The sequence below is a fragment of the Chiloscyllium punctatum genome, chromosome 1 (genome assembly GCF_047496795.1).
Source record: "Chiloscyllium punctatum isolate Juve2018m chromosome 1, sChiPun1.3, whole genome shotgun sequence".
Classification (NCBI taxonomy): Eukaryota; Metazoa; Chordata; class Chondrichthyes; order Orectolobiformes; family Hemiscylliidae; genus Chiloscyllium; species Chiloscyllium punctatum.
Genome location: NC_092739.1, coordinates 106,375,712 through 106,401,480, shown reverse-complemented (window position 1 = coordinate 106,401,480; position 25,769 = coordinate 106,375,712). Strand labels below are relative to the sequence as shown.

Here is a 25,769-nt window from a genome sequence, read left to right as displayed (position 1 = left end):
TAATGCATTTGGATATGATGCTGTAAAAATCAATTAACTGCCTTTCATGTTTACAGACTCACATCTCAGAAAACAATAAACCTGACAGAGTTGGAGCAGCTGCTGTTCTGGAATTTTGGACTCAGGTCTTGACAAGCCAACAACTTTGGCACAAAGACAGAAGTGTTTTGTATTTGATGAATAACCTTTGTAAGGTGGCATTTCTTTATCAACAGGAAGACTGTTTGCAAAAGTCCCTTTATCAACTGCACAAGGTATCTTGCAAAAACCTTCAAACTAGCCAAAAAACTGTTAGTACAGCTGAACATGGAATACATATGGTAAAAACAATGACTGCAGATGCTGAAAACCAAATACTGGATTAGTGGTGCTGGAAGAGCACAGCAGTTCAGGCAGCATCCAACGAGCAGCGAAATCGACGTTTCGGGCAAAAGCCCTTCATCAAGAATAAAGGCAGTGAGCCTGAAGCATGGAGAGATAAGCTAGAGGAGGGTGGGGGTGGGGAGAGAGTAGCATAGAGTACAATGGGTGAGTGGGGGACTCCCCCTCCCAATCTGCCGAGGACATGGAGGTCCTGGGCCTCCTTCACCGCCGCTCCCTCACCACCAGACGCCTGGAGGAAGAACGCCTCATCTTCCGCCTCGGAACACTTCAACCCCAGGGCATCAATGTGGACTTCAACAGCTTCCTCATTTCCCCTTCCCCCACCTCACCCTAGTTTCAAACTTCCAGCTCAGTTACTGTCTCCTTGACTTGTCCGACCTGCCTATCTTCTTTTCCACCTATCCACTCCACCCTCTCCTCCTTGACCTATCACCTTCATCTCCTCCCCCACTCACCCATTGTACTCTTATGCCACTCTCTCCCCACCCCCACCCTCCTCTAGCTTATCTCTCCATGCTTCAGGCTCACTGCCTTTATTCCTGATGAAGGGCTTTTGCCCGAAACGTCGATTTCGCTGCTCGTTGGATGCTGCCTGAACTGCTGTGCTCTTCCAGCACCACTAATCCAGTAAATGGAATACACGTGGTTTCATGCAGATGAAAGAGTAGCCAAATATCATTTAAAAAACTTTCTTCATTTATCACTGTTCAGTAAGAGAACTTAAACCATAAACTAGCGAAGAATTTTCATTTAAAAACATTTAACACATATTTACATTTTATATTGCAAAAAAGGCACAGTATTAAAATTAATTATTTATTTAGGACTGTCCATATAAGGTATAAATTTGTTTCCTCATTTACAATTCTTATTTATGATAGTGAAGCCTGTTACAGTTGTATAAATCCAGTTATATGATGTATTGTTTCTTATAAATATCTAAAAAGGTATTCTTATTTGCATAAAACGTTTAGAGTGCCCTTGGATACCATGGTGATCGTGGATTGTTCACTTCATTCATGAGCTGGATGTTAGCTGGCAACTTGACTCCATCATTTATTGAAGGCAGTGCCACTTCAACTGAGGTAAATCCTTTTCTATACGACATGTGCACACACACACACACACGTACATATATATATATTAGATATATTAAAATTCTAATCACATCACTAACAAGACAGCCTGCTTTAAATATTTTTAATAACTTGTATATTGGGCTTTGGGCTGACAAGTGACAAGCAACATTTGCGTCACACAAGTACCAAGCAATGATCATGTCCAACAAGAGAGAATATAGCCATTGCCCGTTACATTCGATGGCATTGTTATCACTGTATCTTCCATTAACTACATCCAAGGGTTACATTTGACCAGAAACTGAACTTGTCTAGCCTTATCAATACAGTAGCAACACGAACCAGCCAGAGGTAGAGAATCCTTCAGTAAATAGATCACCAACTGACTCCCCTAATCCTGTCGATCATCTACATGGCACAAGTCAAGGATGTGATGGAAAATTCCCCATTTGCAGCTCAACAACACTCAACCTATCTGCTGTTTCTCGCCACTTGCCTGTTCGGCCATCCAACCACTGCCCATCCTGGATGATTGATGTCACAGGCTGCTGATGTGTGTTTCTCCTCTTGCCCCTCCCACCTACTTCCCTCTGACCCCCATCACTCAACATCAATGTGGGATTGAAGTGATTCAGACTTCTGGGTTCTGAATTCTATTATTCATACTTCTGGTACCACCTACATGTCCATTGATTCTGTGTGTTCACATTCTTCACTTCTGTGATGTCAGAGCACGTGCACATTCTTTGCACAACTTGGAGATGGTGTTTGCACCAACACAGCCAGGAAAGAAACCAAGATACAGGTCTTCATGGAGAGAGTTTATAAACTTGCCCAGTCTAATCATCCTCACCTCAATTGGCATCCCTGCTACTTCCTTTTTGTGATATTTTCTTACCAGCCTGTTCAGAGATGTTATTACACACCTTTGGAGCAGATGGGACATGAACTTGGGCCCCCCTGGCTCAGAGGTAAGAAAAATAATACTGAATCACAAGAGTCCTCTGTTCCCTATTTGTTTTTTTTTTATTTAACCTAGTTTTCTATTCAGATGTTTTTACCTCTGGAGCAGGTGACACTTGAACGTGGGCCTCCTGATCCAGGTGTAGGGTCCTGAAGAGGACCCAAAACCTGATGGAGATCTTTGTAATCAATCTATTCAGAGATGTTATTACACACCTCTGGACAAGGTTGGATTTGAACCCAGTTCTTCCTGGCTTTTAGGTAGGAAGACTGCAACTGCTCCACAAGAGCCCTCTGCTCCCTACTGATCAGACCATTAACTTCCACATGTTTTTCTATCAACCTTTACAACTATATGAACAAACTATAATAATGTGATCGACCATTCTTTAACAATGTCTACATTTATAAAGAAAATTTCTGCCATCAAGTAATAGTTCCATCTCTGCCCCAGGTGCCATAAGGCAAAAACGAACAGTAATACAACACAGATGTAACACAATGGGTGACTTTAAAATGGGAACTGTGAGAATGTCTTGCCTCCAGCAGTGCAGCAATTGAAGTCGAAATTACTGTGAAAGGAGGTATTGGATAAATGCTTGGCAGAGTTCTTCTAAAGTGTAATGACTTGTTGATGTTTAACATTTAGGATGAGTGAGAAAACTGGGTACTTGTGCATTCATTGTTTTTTAAGCATCGAATGCACGTAGAGGCTATTGTACCAAAGCAAAAAAAAAGTCTCATTTTCTGAATTACTGAGGTTAGATATCTGTTCAGTATCACAATGCTTTACCAACGTCTTCTAAATAGGTGTGGTTCTCCTGGATCATATTTAACATGGAGGCAATCTTCGAAGAAGATTCTCAGCTCCGTAGATATGTGGAATTTGAATTAATCAGTAAACCATCAGTTACTCCAGATCAAGCCTTAAGGGTATGTATTAACTCTACGTAAGCTAATTGTGTATAATGCGATTTATCGTGTCTTGACCAGTCTAATTGAGTATGAAGACTAATTTATGTGAATGCGTTCAATTTAGCCAAAATCTGTTGACTTTATGTGTATTGTGGCACAGAAGTTCCAGATTCAAGTCCCACGTACCATGGTGGTGTGTGTCATAACATGTCCAAACAGGATGATTTCATAAAATATGATAACTGGAAAGTACTTTTATTGGTGAATTTGGTTATTGATAAATTTCGTGCTTTTATCATTTACAATTGCCAAATATACCAGTATTGGCTGCCCTTCTAACAGCATTTCTTTCATCCTCACCTGGAATTGTTTCTGCTTCTGGTGATCAGCGGGATAGGAATTTGATGCCTTTTTTGTTTGTCTCTTGTAATTTATTTGGATTACAGTGTACTTAATTAAAGAAGGTTGTTGTAAAATCTAATATATTTACAAACATCACAGTGAGAGGAAAGATGGCTGTTATGGATCAGAATACCAGGCATCCCAACCAAACTGTGTTGGGAGTATGGGGGAGGGTGTGTCTAGTAATGGTTTTCAGAACCCTATTTGGGATCTCTTCTGTCAATGAGGCAGAACTGTTACGAACTTTGATATGCAGAGAGATCTTGAAAGTCTGTAGCTCCCTGAAATTGGCAACACAAGTAGATAAGTTGTAAAAAAAAGCATATAGCATGCTTACATTCATCAATCAGGGGTTTGAATATAACATTTGGCAAATTGTGTTGGAGCTATATCAGACTTTGTTAGGCCACATTTAGAGTATTGTATGCAATTGTGGTCCCCACGCCATAGGAAGTATATGGAGGTTTTGGAGAGGGTGCAAAAGAGATTTGCCAGGTTGTTGCCTGGTTTGGTGTATATTAGCTATAAGGAGAGGTTGGACAAACCTGGATTGTTTTTGCAAGTGTTAGAGGCTGAGGGAGTGACCTGATAAAAGTATATTGAATGATGAGAGGCTTGGATAGAGATTATAATCAGAGTCTATTTCCCAGGTTGGAAATGTCAGTTACTAGGGGGCAGAGAATTAAGGTGAGAGAGGAAAGTTTAACAAAGGCAAGTTTTTTACACAGAGAATGGTAGGTGCCTCAAACATGTTGTCAGGGAAGGTGGTAGAAGTAGATACAATAGCAAGGTTTAAGAGGCATTTAGACAGAATGAGAACATGTAGGGAATAGAGGGATCTGGACCATGGGCAGGCAGATGGATTTATTTTAGAATAGCATCATGGTCGGCATAGATATGGAGTCTGAAAGACCTGTTCCTGTACTGATGTTTTCTATGTTCTGTAATGTGCGGTAGCTAATTTTTGAAGTGCTGGGCTAAGGACGTGGTGGCTGTTAGCCGATCATAAGTGATTGACTTTCTGGCAGGCCCCAGTGTACAGGTGCCAGTATTCAGCCAATTTCATTCAGTCTGTGATAAAACACAGCTGAAGGCACTGGATGGTGCAAAGGCTGAGTCCAGATATATTTCAAATGTAGCACCAAAGATTTATGTTCTAAGACATGCCACTCCCCTAGCCAAGTTCTTCCAGTACAACTCCAACGCTGATATAACCCAAAAGTCTGAGGTATTACCCAGGTATGTCCTATCCATAAAAGCAGGACAAATGCAATCCAGTCAATTACTGCACTGTCAGTCTATTCTTGATCACCAGTGTAGTGATGAAAAGTGTTATCAATAGAGGTGTTACCTGGTTTTTAATCAGTAATAACTTGTTCACTGACATTCAGTTTGGATTCAGCCAGAGTCACCTAGTTCTTGACTTCATTATCGCCTTGAACAAATGCAAACCAAAAACACTGAACTCGAGGTAAGGTGAGAGTGACATCAAGGCTCAGCGGAGAAAATGTGCCATCAAGACAATTGGGAGCAAAACTGAAGTCAGTTGGAATTGGGGAAACCCCTCCTCTGATTAATCATGCATAGCACAAAGTAAGATGGCTATGGTTGTTGGAGGCCAGTTATCTCAGCTCCAAGAACCTCATCACCTCAGGAGATCTCCCACCCACAGCTTCCAACCTCATAGTCCGGGAACCCCGCACTGCCCGGTTCTATCTCCTTCCCAAGATCCACAAGCCTGACCACCCTGGCTGACCCATTGTCTCAGCATGCTCCTGCCCCACTGAACTCATCTCAACCTACCTTGACACTGTCCTATCCCCCCAGTCCAGAAACCCCCCACATACGTTTGAGACACCACCCACGCCCTCCACCTCCTCCAAGACTTCCGTTTCCCCAGCCCCCAACGCCTCATCTTCACCATGGATATCCAATCCCTCTACACCTCCATCCGCCATGACCAGGGCCTCCATGCCCTCCATTTTTTCCTCTCCAGACGTCCCCAACAGTACCCTTCCACTGACACACTCATTCGATTGGCTGAACTGGTCCTCACCCTTAACAATTTCTCCTTTGAATCCTCCCACTTCCTCCAGACCAAAGGGGTAGCCATGGGCACACATTTGGGCCCCAGCTATGCCTATCTCTTTGTTGGCTATGTAGAACAGTTGATCTTCCGTAATTACACCGACACCACTCCCCACCCCCTCTTCCGCTACATTGATGACTGCATTGGCGCCACCTCGTGCTCCCGCAAGGAGGTTGAGTAATTCATCAACTTCACCAACATATTCCACCCTGACCTTAAATTTATCTGGACCTTCTCTGACACCTCACTCCCCTTCCTGGACCTCTCCATCTCCATTAGTGACGACCGACTTGACACTGACATTTTTTACAAACCCACCGACTCCCACAGCTACCTGGATTACAACTCTTCCCACCCTATCTCTTGCAAAAATGCCATCCCGTATTCCCAATTTCTCCGCCTCCGCCGTATCTGCTCCCAGGAGGACCAGTTCCACCATAGAACACACCAAATGGCCTCCTTCTTTAGAGACCGCAATTTCCCTTCCCACGTGGTTAAAGATGCCCTCCAACGCATCTCGTCCACATCCCGCACCTCCGCCCTCAGACCCCACCCCTCCAACCGTAACAAGGACAGAACGCCCCTGGTGCTCACCTTCCACCCGACAAACCTTCGCATAAACCAAATCATCCGCCGACATTTCCGCCACCTCCAAAAAGACCCCACCACCAGGGATGTATTTCCCTCCCCACCCCTTTCCGCCTTCCGCAAAGACCGTTCTCTCCGTGACTACCTGGTCAGGTCCACCCTCCCATTCTGGCACTTTCCCCTGCCACCGCAGGAACTGTAAAACCTGTGCCCACACCTCCTCCCTCACCTCTATCCAAGGCCCTAAAGGAACCTTCCACATCCATCAAAGTTTTACCTGCACATCCACTAATATCATTTATTGTATCCGTTGCTCCCGATGTGATCTCCTCTACATTGGGGAGACTGGGTGCCTCCTAGCAGAGCGCTTTAGAGAACATCTCCGAGACACCCGCACCAATCAACCAAACCGCCCCGTGGCCCAACATTTCAACTCCCCCTCCCACTCTGTCGAGGACATGGAGGTCCTGGGCCTCCTTCACTGCCGCTCCCTTACCACCAGACGCCTGGAGGAAGAAAGCCTCATCTTCCACCTCGGAATACTTCACCCCCAGGGCATCAATGTGGACTTCAACAGCTTCCTCATTTCCCCTTCCCCCACCTCATCCTAGTTTCAAACTTCCAGTTCAGCCCTGTCCCCTTGACTTGTCCGGACTTGTCCTACCTGCCTAGCTCCTTTTCCACCTATCCGCTCCACCCTCCCCTCCCTGACCTATCACCTTCATCTCCTCCCCCACTCACCCATTGTACTCTATGCTACTCTCTCCCCACCCCCACCCTCCTCTAGCTTATCTCTCCACGCTTCAGGCTCACTGCCTTTATTCCTGATGAAGGGTTCTTGCCCGAAACGTCAATTCCACTGCTCGTTGGATGCTGCCTGAACTGCTGTGCTCTTCCAGCACCACTAATCCAGAATTTGGTTTCCAGCATCTGCAGTTATTGTTTTTACTTCTTTTATCTCAGCTCCAAGTCATAGTAGCAGGAGTTCTCTGGGATTGTGCCAAGGTCCAGTTATCTTCAATTACCTTCCCTTCTTCAATAGGTCTTAACTGTGGGTGTTTACGGATGATTGCACAGTATTCCATTTATGTCTCCTCAAATACTGAAGCATCAGTTTACATATGTAGTAAGACCTGGACAATATTCAGGCATAAATGAGTAAGTGGCAGGTCACATTCATGTCACACACCTTCACAATGACCATCTACAACAAACAAGAATCATCATTTCTTGACTTTTAATCATATTACCACCAGTGATTCGCACCAATGCTGTCTTTTGGGTTACATTGACCAGACACTGAACTGGACTAGCCATACAAATACTGTGGCTGCAAGAACATGTCAGAAGCTCTGAGGCAGACACCTCATCTCTTGACACCTTAAAATCTACCCAAAACATGCAAGCCACAATTCAACAGTATGATGAAATACTCTTCACCTGCCTGAATAAGTAAGCTCCATCAACACTCAACAAAATTGATCATGTGTAGGTATGATGAGCCGAACGGCCTCTTTCTGCACGATAATAATTCTGTGATGTCCTGGACAACCTCTACTTGATTGGAACCCCATCTGCCATCTTAAATATTTAACATAATTCACTATCAACACACAGTGACTACAGTGTGTGCTGTAGACAGGATGATTTTCAGTAAATCAGTTCAGCTACTTCAGCATCTTCTAAACCCACAATCTCTACCACCGAGAAGGACAAAGGGTAGCAGATGCATAGGATCACCATTTGTTAAATTCCCGTGCAAGCCGTGCACCATCCTACCTTGGGATCACTGTCACTGGATCAGAATTCTAGAGCACTGTGCGTGACTCTGCAACAGTTGACAAAGTAGATTCATTTCAATCGTCTCTCAGATAATTAGGGATGGGAAACTGGTGCTACTTTGCCAGTGATGCCATATCCTGTGAAAGAATAAAGAAAAAATAGAGCTGTCAACACTTATTTGAGTCATTCGTGCATTTTAGGTCATTTAATTGACCATTTGAAATCAGCTCACATGATTTCTTTAAAAGACACATTCCACAACAAATAAAGGTTGGGACCCTTGAGTTTTGCATTATTTGTGGGTTCATACAATGTCTTTTGTAACCAGTTCCAAGATTTAGGAGGCCACCCATGAACAGGTCTAAGTGGGAAGATATGGAATGTTAAACAGACAAGATAATCAGCATTTCTGCAGCAATTGAACCCAGTGTCCCACACAACTGTTGCAATGCAAAATGAGGCCATTCAGCCCATTGTATCTGTAATGGCTCTCCAAATGAACATTATGATTTAGTGGCAGTCTCCTAGTCCTCTCCATAACCCTATGCATTGTTTATTTTCAAATAATTGTCTAATGCCTTCTTGAACCTCTATCCGCTGTATTTCCAGGCAGTGCATTCCAAATGAGAACCATTTGCTCGGTGAAAGAGTTTTTTTCTCACATCTCACTCACTTCTTTCATATTTAAATACATTTGTGCCCTTCCATTCTTGATTCTTTTACGGGTAGAAACAGCCCCCTCAAGATTTTGAAAGCTTCAGTCAAAGAGCTGAATTCGTCAGGTGAACTAATCAATGCTATATTTGACCAAATGTAGCATCAAGGAATCCCAGCAAAACTTGAGTCAGTGGGAGTCAGAGGAAAGCTATCTGCTGGTTGGTGTCACACTTGGCACAAAGGAAGATGGTTGTGGTTGTTGGAGGTTGAGAATCTCTCCAGAACATCTGTTCAGTAGTTCCTCAGGGTAATATTGTATGCCCAACTATCTTCAGCTGCTTCATTAGTTACCTCCATCTATCACAAGAGCAAAAGTGGGGATGTTCGCTGATGACTACAATATGTTCAGCACTATTCTGGACTCCTCATACTGTTGCAGTCCATGTTCAGATGCAGCAAGACTTGGAAGAAGAACCAGGTTTGAGTTGACTGATCACAACTAACATTCACACAAGCGCTAGGCAATGGCCATTAATAATAAAAGAGAATCTAACCATCCCTCATTAACACCCGATGGTACTACCATCACTAGATTCCTCCACAATCAATGTTCTGGGGTTACCATTGACGAGAAACTGAACTGAACTACCTCTGTAAGTACTTTGGCTACAAACGCAGGTTAGGGGCTAGGAATCCTGCGCTGAAAATGTGTTGCTGGAAAAGCGCAGCAGGTCAGGCAGCATCCAAGGAACAGGAGAATCAACGTTTCGGGCATAAACCCTTCTTTGGGAGTGAGGAAAGTGTGTCCAGCAGGCTAAGATAAAAGGTAGGGAGGAGGGACTTGGGGGAGGGGCATTGGAAATGCAATAGGTGGAAGGAGGACAAGGTGGGGGTGATAGGCCGGAGTGGGGTGGGGGCGGAGAGGTCAGGAAGAAGATTGCAGGTTAGGAAGGCGGTGCTGAGTTTGAGGGATTTGACTGAGACAAGGTGGGGGAAGGGGAAATTAGGAAACTGGAGAAATTGGAGTTCATCCCTTGTGGTTAGAGGGTTCCTAGGCAGAAGATGAGGCGCTCTTCCTCCAACCGTCGTGTTGTTATGGTCTGGCGATGGAGGACTCCAAGGACCTGGATGTCCTTGGTGGAGTGGGAGGGGGAGTTGAAGTGTTGAGCCACGGGGTGGTTGAGTTGGTTGGTCTCCTCGATATTGGAGAGACAGGCCACCTACTTGCAGAACGTTTCAGAGAACATCTCACCTTGACCTCCTTCCACCTATCGCATTTGCAATGCCCCTCCCCCAAGTCCCTCCTCCCTACCTTTAATCTGAGCCTGCTGGTAATGAACAAGTTAGACACAGGAAATCCTATGATCTGTTTGAATTTCCAGAAGGCCTTTGACAAGGTGCTGCAGAGGAGGCTGCTAAATAAAATAAGAGCCCATACTGTTAGAGACAAGATACTGGCATGAATAGAGGATTGGCTGACAGGCAGAAAGTGGGGATAAAGGAGTCTTTTTCAGAATAGCAACCAGTGACTCATGGAGTTCTGCAGAGCCCCATATTGGAACCATAACTCTTCATGTGGTACATGAATGATATGGATAAAGGAACTGAGGATGGTGTTGCTAAGTTTGCAGATGACACACAGGTGGAGGGACAAGTAGTTTTGAGTCAGGGAGGTTGCAGATGAACCTGGACAGGGGAGTGGGCAAAGAAGTGGCAGATGGGATACAATGTGAGAAAGTGTGATGTTATACACTTTGGTAGCAAGAATATAGGCATAGGTTCTTTTCTAAATGGGGAAAGGCTTCAGAAATCTGAAGCACAAAGGGACTTAGACATCCTAGTTCAGGACTCTCTTAAGGTTAACATGCAGGTTTACATGGCAGTTAGAAAATCAAATGTAAAGTTAACATTAGTTTCCAAATGGCTTGAATGCAAGAATAACGATTTACTGCTAAGGCAGTATATGGCTGTGGTCAGATTATATTCGGAATATAATGAGCAGTTTTGGGCCCTGTATCTAAAAAAGGATGTCTTGCTTTTGGAGGGGTTCCAAAGGATGTATCCAAGAATGAGCCAAGGGATGAAGAGCATGTCATGTGAGGAACAATTAAAGATTCTGGGTCTGTACCCAATGGAGTTAAGAAGGATAAGGGGCACCTTATTGAAGCCTCAGAATGAAGGGACAACAGTTCAGAACTGAGTTGAAGAGGAATTTCTTTAGTTAAGGGATGGTGAACCTGTAGAACCTATTGCCACAGAGGACTGTGCAGGCCAAGTCATTGAGGGTATTTAAGAACGTTAGATTCTTGCTTAAAGCAGATTAAAAATTACAGGGAGAACGAAGGAGAATGGGTTTGAGAGACATATCAGCCATATTTGAATGGCAGAGAAAACTTGATAGGTCCAATGGCCCAATTCTGCTCATATATCTGATGGTCTTATCATAGACTTAAGCAGTTAAAGCAGGAAACTTATCAGCATCTTCTCACAGACAACTGGGAATGGGTAATAAGTGCTGGGCTATCTTGCCCAGATACCAAGAATAAATGAAAACAAAATCTTCCCTTGGATTTCTCCTCTTCGAGTAAAGCAGTCCCAACTTTGCCAAACTCTTTTCAGATTCTCAACTTACCATTCTTATAAAGCTCTCCTGCACGTTCTCCAGTGCATTCACATCATCCTGACACGTGCCGCACAGAATTGTACGTAATACTGCAGTTGAGGTCTCACTGGTCTCCCATTGTGCACATGGCATAGCCTCCTTACTCTTATACTGAATGCCTCTATTAATAAAGCCTAAGATACTGTATACTTTATTAACTGCACTCTCTATATCTCCTGCTATCTTTTATTGATTTAGGCACATGTACACCCAAGTCTATTTGTTTTTTGCAGCAAAATGTGTTGCCTCTCACTTCTCAACATTAAATTATGTCTGCCAGCTATCCATCTACTCCTCAAACTCATGAATATTGTTTTGAAGTTCTACATTGTGGACGTCACAGTTTATAATTTTCCCAAATATTTTATCATTCTAAATTTGACAAACTATCCTTTGTACTCCATGTGTAGATAATTGATATATGTTAGGACAGGCAAGGATCCCAATACCAACCCCAGGAGTACTCCATGACAAATTTTGTTCCAAACTGAAAAGTATGTGAAATATTACTTTGTTTTTTATCCAGCCAGTTTGTATTTCTGTTGCCACTGTCCTTTTTATTCCATAGCTTTTTGCTGTACATCTGTCTAAATTATTGTTTATAAAAGTTAGCCCATTACAAAAGCTAAATTGTCTGGACTGTAATTGCTGAGCTTTTCCTTGCAACAGAGCTTAATGTATGCATTTCTGGTTCCGCTGCTGAATCCAGGGAAAACTGAAACATCACGGCCTCTATCTCCGCACTTGGTACTTTCACATCCTTCAACACCTGAGAATGACTGTCACTTGGTCCTGTTGCCTTGTCAACTCTTAAGTTGACAACATATTCAGTATATAGAACATAGAACAGTACAGCACAGAACAGGCCCTTCAGCCCATGATGTTGTGCCGACCACTGATCCTCATGTATGCGCCCTCAAATTTCTGTGACCATGTGCATGTCCAGTAGTCTCTTAAATGTCCCCAATGACCTTGCTTCCACAACTGCTGCTGGCAATGCATTCCATGCTCTCTCAACTCTCTGTGTAAAGAACCCGCCTCTGACATCCCCTCTATACTTTCCTCCAACCAGCTTAAAACTATGACCCCTTGTGTTAGTCATTTCTGCCCTGGGAAATAGTCTCTGGCTATCGACTCTATCTATGCCTCTCATTATCTTGTATACCTCATTTAGGTCCCCTCTCCTCCTCCTTTTCTCCAATGAAAAATGTCCAAGCTCAGTCAACCTCTCTTCATAAGATAAGCCCTCCAGTCCAGGCAGCATCCTGGTAAACCTCCTCTGAACCCTCTCCAAAGCATCCACATCTTTCCTATAATAGGGCGACCAGTACTGGACGTAGTATTCCAAGTGCGGTCTAACCAAAGTTTTATAGAGCTGCAACAAGATCTCACGACTCTTAAACTCAATCCCCCTGTTAATGAAAGCCAAAACACCATATGCTTTCTTAACAACCCTGTCCACTTGGGTGGTCATTTTAAGGGATCTATGTACTTGCACACCAAGATCCCTCTGTTCCTCCACACTGCCAATAATCCTATCCTTAATCCTGTACTCAGCTTTCAAATTCGACCTTCCAAAATGCATCACCTCTCATTTATCCAGGTTGAACTCCATCTGCCACCTCTCGGCCCATCTCTGCATCCTGTCAATGTCCCGCTGCAGCCTACAACAGCCCTCTGTACTGTCAATGACATCTCCAACCTTTGTGTCGTCTGCAAACTTGCTGACCCATCCTTCAATCCCCTCATCCAAGTCATTAATAAATATCTTCCTTAACAATTTTGAACTTGATTAACTGAGATTCCTTTTCCTGTCTCAATGGTCTGAATAACATCTGCTTTCTTGGTAAAGACAGAAGCAAGTTATTCATATAGTGCCTCAGCAATACCAACTGTCTCTGAAGAAATTCATCCACATTTCATTCGTAAATAGCCTACCCCATATTCTTAAACTGTGACCCTGGTTCTGGACTTCTTAGTCATCGCAAACATCCTTCCTATATTTTCCCTGTCTCGTACTGTTATAATTTTTTAGTTTCTGAAAGATTACCTGTCTCCTCATTCTTATAAATTGTAGTGAAGATAATCCTAACCAGTCTACTGTCTTTTCATGTGTCAGTCCTGCCATCTTTGGGATCACTCTGGTAAACCTTTGTTGCACTCTGTCCATAACCAGATCTCATGCTGCCCAGTCTGCCTCCTGTAGGTGCATCTGATATCTGTCTTCACACTGAGGATACCCTCTACCATGTTGCATGATATTACCATTGTACTTAGACTTGTTGCGCTCTCTCCCTTCACAAATAGGGAGACCAGAACTGCATACAGTACTCCAAATGTGGTCTCACTAAGGCCCTGTACAATTGCAACATGATATCTGCTGCTGTACTCTCACCCACTTACCATGAAGGCCAACATATCATTTGTTGCCTTCACTACCTACTGTACCTGCATGCTTCATTAAAGCCCTGTCTCCTGCACCATCATTTCATTTCATATATTCATCTGTCCATATCCTCTTATTTCTGTGTTCACTTAGATGTGGTACTGGGTACTATGAGATTGCTACTTTTGAATTCCTGCTTGCTAATCTTCCTTATGTTCTGACTATGGGACTATATCCCCTTTTCAACTTATATCCTTGGTATCAACACAGACCGCAACCATAGACTGATAATCCTCCTCTACAAAAATGTCCTGCAGCCAATCTGACACATTTTTAACATTGATACCAGGGAGCCAACATACCAATACAGCCACCTTAGCAGGAAGCAGTGGAATGGTGATATTGTTGTTGGCCCAGTAAGCAAGACACCCAGCTAATGCTTAGGGATCCTAGTGTAAGCAAATACGAAATTAAAACTCTGATGATGACCATAAAACCATTGTTGATTGCCATTAAAATCTATCTGATTCACTAATGCCCTTTTAATGAAGGAAATCTGCCATCTGTGTCTGATCTGGCCCACAGGTGACCCCAGACCCCAGCAAAGTATTTGACTCTTAACTACCCTTTGAAGTGGACTGCATCAAACAGCTGAAACAGGCCACCTAGCATTGGCCTAGGTATCAGAAATGACAATGGTGAAATCGGCCCTGTCAATGCTGCAATGAAGACATTAGAAAAGTTAGGAGAGCAGTCACACAGATTAATTGAGCAACGACCTGATATGGTTATATTCACAGAGTATTATCTTAGAGACAATGTCCCAAACACCACCGTCATCACCGTCTCTGGGTATGTCCTGCCCCACCATCAGGACAGACCTAGTCGAGGTGACAATCCACTAGTATATAGTTGGGAAGGATTGCCTCTGGGTGTCCTCAGCATTAACTCCTGACCCTTTAATGAGTGAAAACACCAAGTCAAACATGGTCAAGAAAATTTCCTGCTATAATTATCATTTATTATTGATGAATTCATGTTGAATGTTTGATTAGAAGCACTGGGGGTGGCAAGGAGGCAGAAGATATTCTGGGTGGCCATCACCAATAGCAGCTTGGTAGCACCACTACTAGTCAAGTCATAAAGGGCACAACAGCTTGACTGGGTCTGTGGCAGGTGGTGAGGGAACCAGCAGAAAGGAGAAAATAACTTGATCTCATTCTCCCCAGTCTGCCTCCTATAGGTGCATCGGAAGTCCTGACTTCACGTTTAGGATACCCTCTATCAAGTTGTATGATATTACCATTGTACCAATTGGGATATATTTCAAACTGACCTAGCAACCCAAAACTGGAGATTGAGGTGCTCTCAGCCATCTGTACTGAGACCAACTGGACTGCAGAGTCAGCTGACCCTGCCAGACATGAAGTCAGTCACCACCACCTTCTTGAAGGTAACGGGGGAGGTCCAGCCTTGCAGACATCCCCAAAAGAATTTTTTTTAATTCCTGGGATCATATCTACAGCTACAGAAATACTTGTCTGTTCCCTGATTAATGAACCTGTTATCACTTACTGCTTTATTTTTCTCCCCCCTCCTGTATAGCTAGTCCACCAATGGTGTACCAGACTGGAACTTGCTGCATTGGTCTGAGGAGTAATCATCCTCACCAATATCCATAATAAAAAACTGAATCTTGGGCATGAGTACAGTGGAATCCTGCACTAGCTGCTAGATTCTCTTGAGCTGTCTGGCAGTCATCCTTTCTGCCCCTATTGAAGCTATATAAGCCTTCAATTCCCACTCTGCCTGCATGCTCCTTACCTGCATTGTGACCATCTCTCTGAAAGTGCTACCCACATGAGGGGTACGGATACGGTAAATAGACAAGATCTTTTCTCTGAGGTGGGGGAGTCCAGAACGAGAGGGTATAGGTTTGGAGTGAGAGGGGAAAGATTTAAAAGGGACCTAAGGGGCATCTTTTTCATGCAGAAGATGGTACATGTATGGAAAGAGCTGCCAGAGGAAGTGGTGGAGGCTGGTACAATAATGTTTAAAAGGCATCTGGATGGGTTTATGAATAGGAAGGATTTAGAGGGATATGGGCCAAATGCTGACAAATAGACCTATTTAAGTTAGGATATCTGGTCGGCATGGGTGAGTTGGACCAAAGGGTCTGCTTCCATGCTGTACATCTGAATGACTCAATGACACACAACTCTCAGCTTTACAGATGCGCCAATGACTCCAGTTGCAGCTCAACTTCCAAAACCAAAGCTCATATTTCTGCCTGTGGTAACACTTTCTGCACATATTCATCTAGTTCCACTGAAGTGTATACAATTCTCCAAATGCCACGGGATATACTGTCCACATGGCTGAGTTGGCTTGCTGTAACTTAAGCTTACTTTTATAGTATTAATTATAAACTGAAGATTAGAGATTAATGAATTTATCATTATCTGTTTCATTTTGATTTTAAAACCCTGCCCTCTTGTGCTGCTTTTGAAGTCCTGAATTCCTTGAGGCTGACTTGCTTTAAAAAGGAACTCTCTATCCCTTACTCAGCAAACTGGCAGCAATTCCACTCTGTCCCACTAAGCTAAATCTCTCATTTATACAACTGAGATCCAGAGGAGTCTATTGTCTGGCAGATACTGAACTAGTTTCGGGCAGTTACTTAATTAATTGATTTCATCTTCTATCCAGTATTGACACTGCGCACTGTTCTTGCTGCCCCACAATTGCAGTTCACTTAACTATTAACTGCACCACCTAATCAATATTCAAGTCCCAGATTCATAGTTATGATATTTTCTTTGACCAGATGCATGCCAGCACAGAAACTCCTTTATCTCTACAATAGAGCTGTATAAGCATTCATTCCTAGAGATAGTTTCTGTCTCCCATAATGCATGGAAATTCAGTCTTTTAGATCAAAATATTACAAAATTTACTATCTAATGGATATGTGTTAGAAGGTAGCTAAATAATCATTCATCTTCCCTTCTCACCTTTCATCCACCCCAAGCAAGCAATACAAAGGACTGATACCATTCCAGAAACCAGGAAATACTTATGTTAAAAAAAAAGTTTTAGATCATGCTTAATCAAAGACAAAATCAAATTTTATTCTCATATTTTTACTTTATCAATGACAAAATTACCACAACAGAGAGTTTTTTTTACCCAGTCTTACAGACCCTAGAAGTATCAACCTGTGCTTTTACACTTTAGAAAAGTGGAGAATTGATATCATTCATTGTCTAATTTATTTACAGAAGGCACAAAGCCATTTAAAATTGCCAGTTGTTCCATCCATTCAGCGGCTAATGATCTATCGCTGGGCCCATCAAGCTTTAGCTACTCCTGCAGATCATCCACTTCTCCCTCTCATCTGGCAGAAGTTCTTCATTCTCTATCTTCATCGGCCCGGGCCAGAGTTTGGGTAACTTTTTAACACTTTTGAGTTACTTTTCTTGCTGAGTCATTTCAAACAGTCTATTTAAATATTAAATGAATCACTTAAAACTTGGGATAAAGTGTGTATTTCCTGTTCTTAAAAAAAAAACTTACTTCTTGCTGTCAGCATTTGTAATTGATTAGTTTGTCAGCTTTTATAAATTATTGAGGCAAAATTTCCCATTTAATTTTAATGTAACTGTTGTCATTAATGCTTTAATAATTAAGTGAAGTCTTGCCAAACATATCTCCTTTTCATTTCTTAAGTGTAGCATACAGAAATTGGCTACATTTTAATTTCATTTCAGAAATGTTAAAACAGTTTTTAAAATTTAAAAATATATATCAGTAGCCTGAAACTCTACCCATTTAATGTCTTTTCTTTGATACTCATTCCTGTAACTAGAGACCTGACTATAAAGAAAATGCAGGAGAAAGTGAGGACTGCAGATGCTGGAGATCAGAGTCGAGAGTGTGGTGCTGGAAAAGCACAGCAGGTCAGACAGCATCCATGGAACAAGAGAATCAGTGTTTCAGGCAAGATCCCTTCATCAATGAGGCTTCCTGATGAAGGGCTCTTGCCTGAAACGGTTGATTCTTCTGCTCCCTGAATGCTGTCTGACCTGCTGTGCTTTTCTAGCACTACGCTCCTGATTATAAAGAAAATGCAGTCTGCTGCTCTCCTTCAGCCTAGAGTTATGTTTCTGGTCCCTTTTTTTACAGCTTCAGATTGCCCTTTTCTCAGCTATGAATAAAATTGTCACTGTTCTTCAATTTTACATGGAGAGAATGGAAACCAAATGCAAATTCAGTATCAGACTTATGAAGAGCCACTGATTTAGATTTTCTTTTTGACTACTTCAGAGCAGGGTAACTCAGTTGATTGGTATTGTAAAATGATAGAAGTTCTTATGTATAACAATTGAGGATATGATTTGAAATGCTGAAGAGTATTCTGCGGTACAGATCTGTCACTTTTGGAGCAAGCAATGCATATGAAATCTCAATAATTTGGTGTAATTTTAATTGTAATATTTGTACTTGAAAGAAAATTCCAATAGCTTATCTTTTATTCAGTTTGCCAGTAAGTGGCTGTATTGGAAAACGTTATTTTTATACAACTTCGCACTCTAACTTACTGAAAGAAATGAAAAAGCGCCTTGTCGAAATAGCAGATTTTCATCATGCGGCTGGTAAGGCTGTAAAGGTCTGGAAAGATGGAGACAATGCCTCAACATTGAATGAGAACAATGCAAGTCATCTGCCTGAATCTATGACATCTCCAGAGCTTCATAAAGAATTGCTCAGGTAAAAATAACTTCTGCAATTTATTTACTTGCAACTCTTGCCATTACATGACAAATAGAAAACATTTCCCACAGCTAAAATCTCTGCATTATCTATTTATGTGGTAGGAGGTACAATCCATAAGACAAAGCTTACCCCATGAGAAGATAACAGTCCTGGATTGAATAGTATGAATTAAATGAAATTGAATTTTGAATCTAGAAACATTTATGCAGAATGTAGAAGACCAAAATGGGGGTGTAGAAGGACAGATGGTTTTACTAGCCTGTCTGTTGCATCTCTGTATTTTCTCTGTCAGGTTATGGTATGTCTGATATATCATTTGATTACTCTAACCTAACTTAGTTGGTTTGGATTGTTCTGCAATAGTATTAAGATATTGTATATGATTATTATTTAACTGAATCCACTAATTTGATATTAGTTCTCTCCTCAGAGACTAAGTTTGATTGACAGGGGCCATGAGTTGCTTGAGGTTAGGTGAGATAGATGTTCACTAGAGATTTGAGCCAGTGGAATTGGGAAGATTTGTGGGCTAGTATTAGAGGAGGATTTGAGGTCAACAGTTCTGAGGGATACAAAGATTGGTTCTGGTTCTGTTGAGGAGATCACGACCTGGTAGGACTGTGCAGAGGAGATTGAAGATCTTGTATAAGATGGATGATTAGTAATCTCAGAGATTGCTCAGGCAGGAATCTGGAAGTATGTATGGAAGCACTTACCCTGCAAATCTCCAATGTTTTTGCCTCAAGAAATTTGTTGAGTTAACTAGCATTTGAGAAACCCAGCTGATGGCTGTTAAATTTCCAAAGCTGTGTGACAATGTGGCACATTCACTTTATCATATTTAAAGTTGCAGTCTGCTTCTTTGAATTAGATTAATTACTCATCCAACTTCTTGCTTCTTAAAACCTCACATGGGCAGGTTAGCGTTGTGTTTGAATCAGGAATTTGATTTTTCTGACTTTTAACTGAACATGCAGCAATTCCAAGCCACATTTCTTAAAGTTAATGTTCTCCCCTTGTTGCTCCTACCATTTCGATTCCTCCCTTTCTCACAGGTGGTACTGTAATCAATCCCTGGTAATGTGAAATTATTTTTGAACCAAAGAAATTTAAAATGTCTAATAATTTCAATTGCCTTACTTGATGGACTATAAGTTCACATTTCTTTTTTTAAAAAAGTTGCTTAATTTACCATGTGTCTTGTGGTTTGAGCATTATCCTGTCGCACAGATGATTAACACATCATTCATTGAATCCAATGAGCCCAAGACAATAAGTATAAACAAAGAATTGTGGGTACTGGAAAACTGAAATAAAAACACAAATTGCTAGAGATACCAGCAAGTCTGGTAGCATCTGTAGAGAGAAAAACAAAGTTAGTGTTTGAGCCCAGTGACCCTGCATCAGAACAAATGTTACTATACATATATATATATTTACACATGAAAGTTATGCATGACTGAACGTAGCAAGAAGAGCAACCAGTGAAAATATACAAGTGCACTTTTCATAGGCATGTTGCACAATGGCCACAGCTGGAAAAGCAGTTTAAAAATTGGTTATTAGACCGTTGACACAATGGAATTTGTGGAGCCACCAAAATGAGTGTGTGTGAAACATGATAAATAGCAGTCGCAAGTGGGATTACTGATTTTGGTGGATCTGTATCATACTGTTACAGATTTGTGAAGGTGTAGGGGCTAAACATATTCATTTAAACATAATGACAACAGAACATTTCAAACAGCAATTTATATTTCACCAGTTTGTGTTTATTGCAAGGAAAAACTGAAAAATAGAATCCCTATAGTGTGGAAACAGGCCCTTCGAACCATCAAGTCCACACCAACCCTCTGAAGAGTAATCCACCCAAAACCACTCCCCCAGTCTATATTTACCCCTGACTAATGCACCTAACCTGAACATCTTTGGACTATGGGAGGAAACCAGAGCATCCGGTGGAAACCCACACTGACACGGGGAGAATGTGCAAACTCCACACAGACAGTCACCCAAGGCTGGAATTGAATCAGGGTCCCTGGCGCTGTGAGGCAGCAGTGCTAACCTCTAAGCTGCCGTGTTTTGAACTTAGGATAATAGTTAACTTTCTTAACTTTGGATGTTCCATCAAACAAAGCAGTACGTTAAAAGAGCGAAAACAGTAAATTAAAAAATATCTGGTCGTAAGAGGACCATCACCTTAGCATGTTCTGATGACAAACTCTAACCATTACTTATCTTTTGGAGGAAACCCACACGCAACTTTAAAATTTTGTAGAATTCTTCACGTTCATTCTAAGGGATGACTGAATGAAGAAAGTATACAGTTGTGGCTCAGGAACCTGTAGACAAATTGACCAGGTAGGCTACTGCCTTGAGAAGAACAACCCTATTAGCACGTGACCAGTTCCACTCTATATCTTAACTGAGGCCACAAAAAAAAGGGTTATAGAATTAAAAGACGCAAATGGAATTGCAAGCCTTTTATGGTAAACAAACTTTTAAAACATTTATACATTAGGAATGGATGGAGGCTCCAAAACATGACTGATCACTAACAGAGCAAATGAAGCAAAGGTCCATTTATTAGATGTGTGAGTGAGTGAGAAATTTGAGGCAAATTGTGAAAACATTTATTGTTAAATCATTCAAAAATGGAAAGATCAGTAGTGCCCTAGGCAACAGTGAAGGTGGAGGCAATGACAAATCACGTAAGAGCAGTAATAAGGAATTTTTGGGCTTCTGTAATTATTAAGACTCAATGCTGCACTGTTAGTAAGTGTTAGTAATTAAATTTTGTGCTGCATTGTTTTGTTCTATGACAGCAAATCTCTATATGCTCTGAAATATTTATTTGGAGTTTTCCTTTTAAAAGTCCTCATGTATTTTATGTTCCAGTCCATCTTACTGTCCAGCAAATATAGCAAGCAATCTAACTGATGAAGTATAAGCCTGGTGCTTAAATAATTTTCAAGTGCTTTGAATTTAGAGCGGATTCCTTTTCACTGGCTGGGGAGTTTAAAAATAGATTAGAGCCAGACTGTTCTGGAGAGAAATGAAGAAACACTTATTGGACACAATATATGGTAGAACTTTGAAACAGTCTTCCACAAACAGCAGTAAATGCTCAGTTTTACATCTGAGATTCATTCTTAATCAAAGGTATTCAGGCAAAGATGGCTTTAAGGAGTTACATTATAGACCAATTGTTGAACTGGTTCAAGGGAATAAATACCTTGTTCTTATGTTGGTATATGTAAATACTTTGATATCTACCAAATCAAGATTATTGATCTGATTGAGAGAGATTATTTAGTGATTTTACTTCTCTGGAATCTTACTGGTACAGGGATTGAGCTGTGATTATCCATGATGTCAATTCGTGCAACTCTAAAGCAGTTAATTGTATGAATCATTTTGTTCTGGGATGAAGGTGCTACATAAACGAGTGATTGTTCTTTTAATAGGCTTTTCCATGTTTTTGCCTTTTGGCTGGATGATATGAATCTACAAAAGACTGATCTTTATCTGCCTTCTCTGCCAGTGCAGTATGATACGCACAGATTGGCAAAGGTTATGCAGAACCAGCAGGTAAATCTTCATGCTTATCATGCTTTAACCCAAATAGATCATTAAGTAAGTTATTTTTAATCAAGCTGTTCAGATTGATTATAACATACCTCTGGAACAACTGGGCTTGTTCTAAAATCAAGCGAAAAGGACTTCTGGCTCCAAGCACAGTATCACTGCTCCACAAGAACGCTAATCCTTAAATAAGAGATATGAAATAAAATTAGCCTAATTCAGTCTCGTCGATACAAGCCTTTAACTTGTCTTATGTTTATTTAGGATCTTTGGACTGAATACGTTGATAATGAGCGTATTAAGCATGAATTCACTGAGACATCGAATCTCTGGATCCAGCTCCACCAAAAGCCTTCTGCAGTATATAGGACTTCAAATTTGAATAACTTTCTTAATCCACTTTCAGGCAAGTTTTCAAAATGCTATATTGTAAATAAAAATGTTAACAAATGTAAAGTGTATACATTTAATAAAGGCTAGAATTGAAAGCATGCTGATGTATGTACGAGATGATTTATTTCTTTACCATGCTTCTGTGATGGAAATCATCTGTAACTTGGCAGACCAGTAGGAAGTTGAACATCAGACAGCAGAATTTAATTTTTAAAAAAACACCAGTATGAAAAACAGATACTAACATCTAGGTTTTATGAAACCAATGTGAAGGTCTGGTTTTCATCAAGGGAATTAAACTTGGGAGACTGTGCCATGATTCACCAAATTGTGGAAAGTAATGGCACCACTAATTGGTCCTTCTCCTAATGATGAGGTTTTTTCCCACAACCATTATGGTGACTAGTTTTTTCTTTCCATTCTAGCAAAAGACAGAATCTTCAGCAATCTGAAGACACATGATGTCCCTGCACCTACTCTATCCATACAATGTGTGAAAGCTCCTGTTCCAGATATTATTGAAGCTAGTCTATCAGACAAAAAGGTGGCAATTAAACTCGTTCAACAAAATCTTAACATCTTACGACAGCAAGCGAAGTAAGTGACTAGCCACATTAATTACTCTTTTTGTTGCTTGAGGAAAGGATATTTTTGGTGGTTCAAATCAAATTGTATCTGGCAACACTTGGTGACTTAGAGCTAATGACTGATGAATAGTTCCTCAGGAGTGATGATATAGGAGAAGGTGAGGACTGCAGATGCTGGAGTGATGATGTCTCTCGAAGAGTGATGATATGTCGAGCTGTTTTCACCTTGATGTGTACATCAACATATTATTTCATCTCTTGACATAATATTCACCAATAACAGCCACATTTGTTCACTTCTGTTGTTGTTTGTTAATTAATGGTAAATTCGCTATTGGTAAATCTAATCTAAACTAAAACAACATATTACTAAGATTGACTTAAAATATTTCGTGGATCATGGAGGAATGCAAAATAACCTTTTCTGTTCTTCAGAATTGCAGCCCAATGGGAATCACAGCAAACGGGGCTGGACTGTGAACTTTTGGAAACTTTACCTAAATTGTACAGCAATCGAGAGGAACAAATCACAAAGAAACTAGAATGCCGTGGTAGCTCTTTAAATCATGTATGCCAAGGAGCAGCAAAAATCTCTGTGAAGGTTAGGAATTATTTCCACATGTTTATGCTACATAACTAAATTAACTATAACTTAATACTTAATTCATTGCCTTTAGATTATGAAAAAATTGACCCAATCAATTGTGGTACTTCAAAGGCTAGAGTATCTTTCATTATGATGGAAATGAGGGTATTATTGCCTTGACCTGGTCATTCTCATTTTCAATACTTGAAGGAACTCTGAATTGACTAGATTTGAAACCATTCCAAACACACCTCTATAATGTACGTTGTATCATAGAAAACTTTCAGTTTAAGTAGATGGGTTAATACAAATGAATATATTTTTGCATTTTTTTTAACATAGTTTCCATATTTGGTACTTTGCAAAGCACCTCACATTGAATGGTATTTCATTTTGTAAAGAAAGAAACAAAACTTTTATACAGTAACATTTCCTAACTCAGGCTGACTCAGGTTCCTTCAGTAAACAGACAGGAGGCTGGAAGAACACAGCAAGCTGGGCAGCATCAGTAGATACAGAAGTCGATGTTTCGGGTGTAACCCTTCTTCAGGACTAGGTTTGGGGGTTGGGGGAGGCAGGGGCAGGGTGGTGAACTGGGACAGATGAAGACAGCTGGATGATACGACCTGGTTGGTCAATGGGAGGAGTGAATCAGGTTGGTGGCAGAGAGCAGTGGAAGGAAGGGGGAGGGGCTGGGAAGAGAGTCTGGGAGAGAGCTTATTTGAAAGTGGAGAATTCGATGTTGAGTCCTCCAGGCTATAGGGGCCCAGGCGGAAGATAAAGGTGAACAACGCCTCATCCGGGTTCCTTTATACAGCAATGGCAATTGCAGTCAGTATCGAAACAGAGGCATTCACTGCTGACTGCTTGAACAATTGCAACTTTACCTTGACCATAAGCTGAATTGGAAACCTGCTGTCCCAACCTGCAGCATGGGTCCAATTGTGAAGCCTCTAGGTAGGCTGAGTGTTATGGTACATTGCCAGCAAAGCCATAAGCTGAAACCTCCTTAAAGTTTTTGCTAGCTCAGTGACAGGTAAATGTTCCATAATCTTTTGCCAACATCAAATAAGGAATTCCAAGATAGCTGTGTATAGGTTTTAAATTGTATCACCTCCAAAGCTCTGTTCTGACAACCCCTCCTCATCTCATCCCAACGTCCTGACCCCTGTTTGTTTGGGAGAGCATTTGCAGGCACAACAAATAGTGAAACAAATAAAATTAGGTATGCTCAAGTAACCAGAATTGGAGAAGTGCGTGTATCTCAGAATTGTCAACCTGAAGGAGATTTTGAGATGAGCAAGCCAAAATTGTGGTAATATTACTACACTGGAAATCCAGAGGTCCAGGCTAATCTTCTGGGAAATGGGCTGAAATCCATGAGCAACTGCTTGGATTTCCATTTCAATTTATAAAATCTGGTATATAAAATTAACGTCCATAAAACTATCAACGAATGTAGGAAACTCCTATCAGGTTCACTAATGTCCTTAAAGGGAATGATGAAATCTGGCAAACTGACCTGGTCTGGCCTAAATGTGACTTCATGCCCACAGCAATGCGATTGACTCTTAACTACCATTGAAATGGTCTGACACGCTACTCGGTTCAAGAACAATTAGGAATGGACAACAAAATCTGGACTTAGCAGCATTGTCCACGTCGCATGAAACAACAAAAATAAAGAAGTGATAAGAGCAAAGAGAAGGAAACATTTATTTGCTGTGCATCTGCCATTACTGTCCAATAGCTAACTAATGGTATGCAGTATAAGTGGAAACCATATAAATATTTTATCTTTGTGGCCTGAGTTTGATTTCCCATTTACCAGTTTTATACGAAGACTAATTTCATGAAATCTTCTGATCTTCACCTCATTAAGTTATGCATCTAGACTTGTTGACATCCTTGCCGTGGAATCATGCAGCTAAAGTG

At 41.3% G+C, this 25,769-nt stretch overlaps 1 protein-coding gene across 4 annotated transcripts in view; it reads left to right on the top strand.

The window, feature by feature from the left end:
- The window catches only part of epg5 (ectopic P-granules autophagy protein 5 homolog (C. elegans)), a 147,783-nt gene that overhangs the window by 72,441 nt on the left and 49,573 nt on the right, over window positions 1-25,769 (top strand). For all 4 annotated transcript variants that reach the window (XM_072571781.1, XM_072571786.1, XM_072571774.1 and 1 more), the window contains 9 exons: window positions 57-254; window positions 1,359-1,469; window positions 3,237-3,359; window positions 17,189-17,355; window positions 18,447-18,677; window positions 22,151-22,274; window positions 22,533-22,674; window positions 23,087-23,258; window positions 23,684-23,849. In XM_072571781.1, coding sequence (XP_072427882.1) covers window positions 57-254; window positions 1,359-1,469; window positions 3,237-3,359; window positions 17,189-17,355; window positions 18,447-18,677; window positions 22,151-22,274; window positions 22,533-22,674; window positions 23,087-23,258; window positions 23,684-23,849 — 1,434 coding nt within the window. The remainder of the gene's footprint in view (window positions 1-56; window positions 255-1,358; window positions 1,470-3,236; window positions 3,360-17,188; window positions 17,356-18,446; window positions 18,678-22,150; window positions 22,275-22,532; window positions 22,675-23,086; window positions 23,259-23,683; window positions 23,850-25,769) is intronic.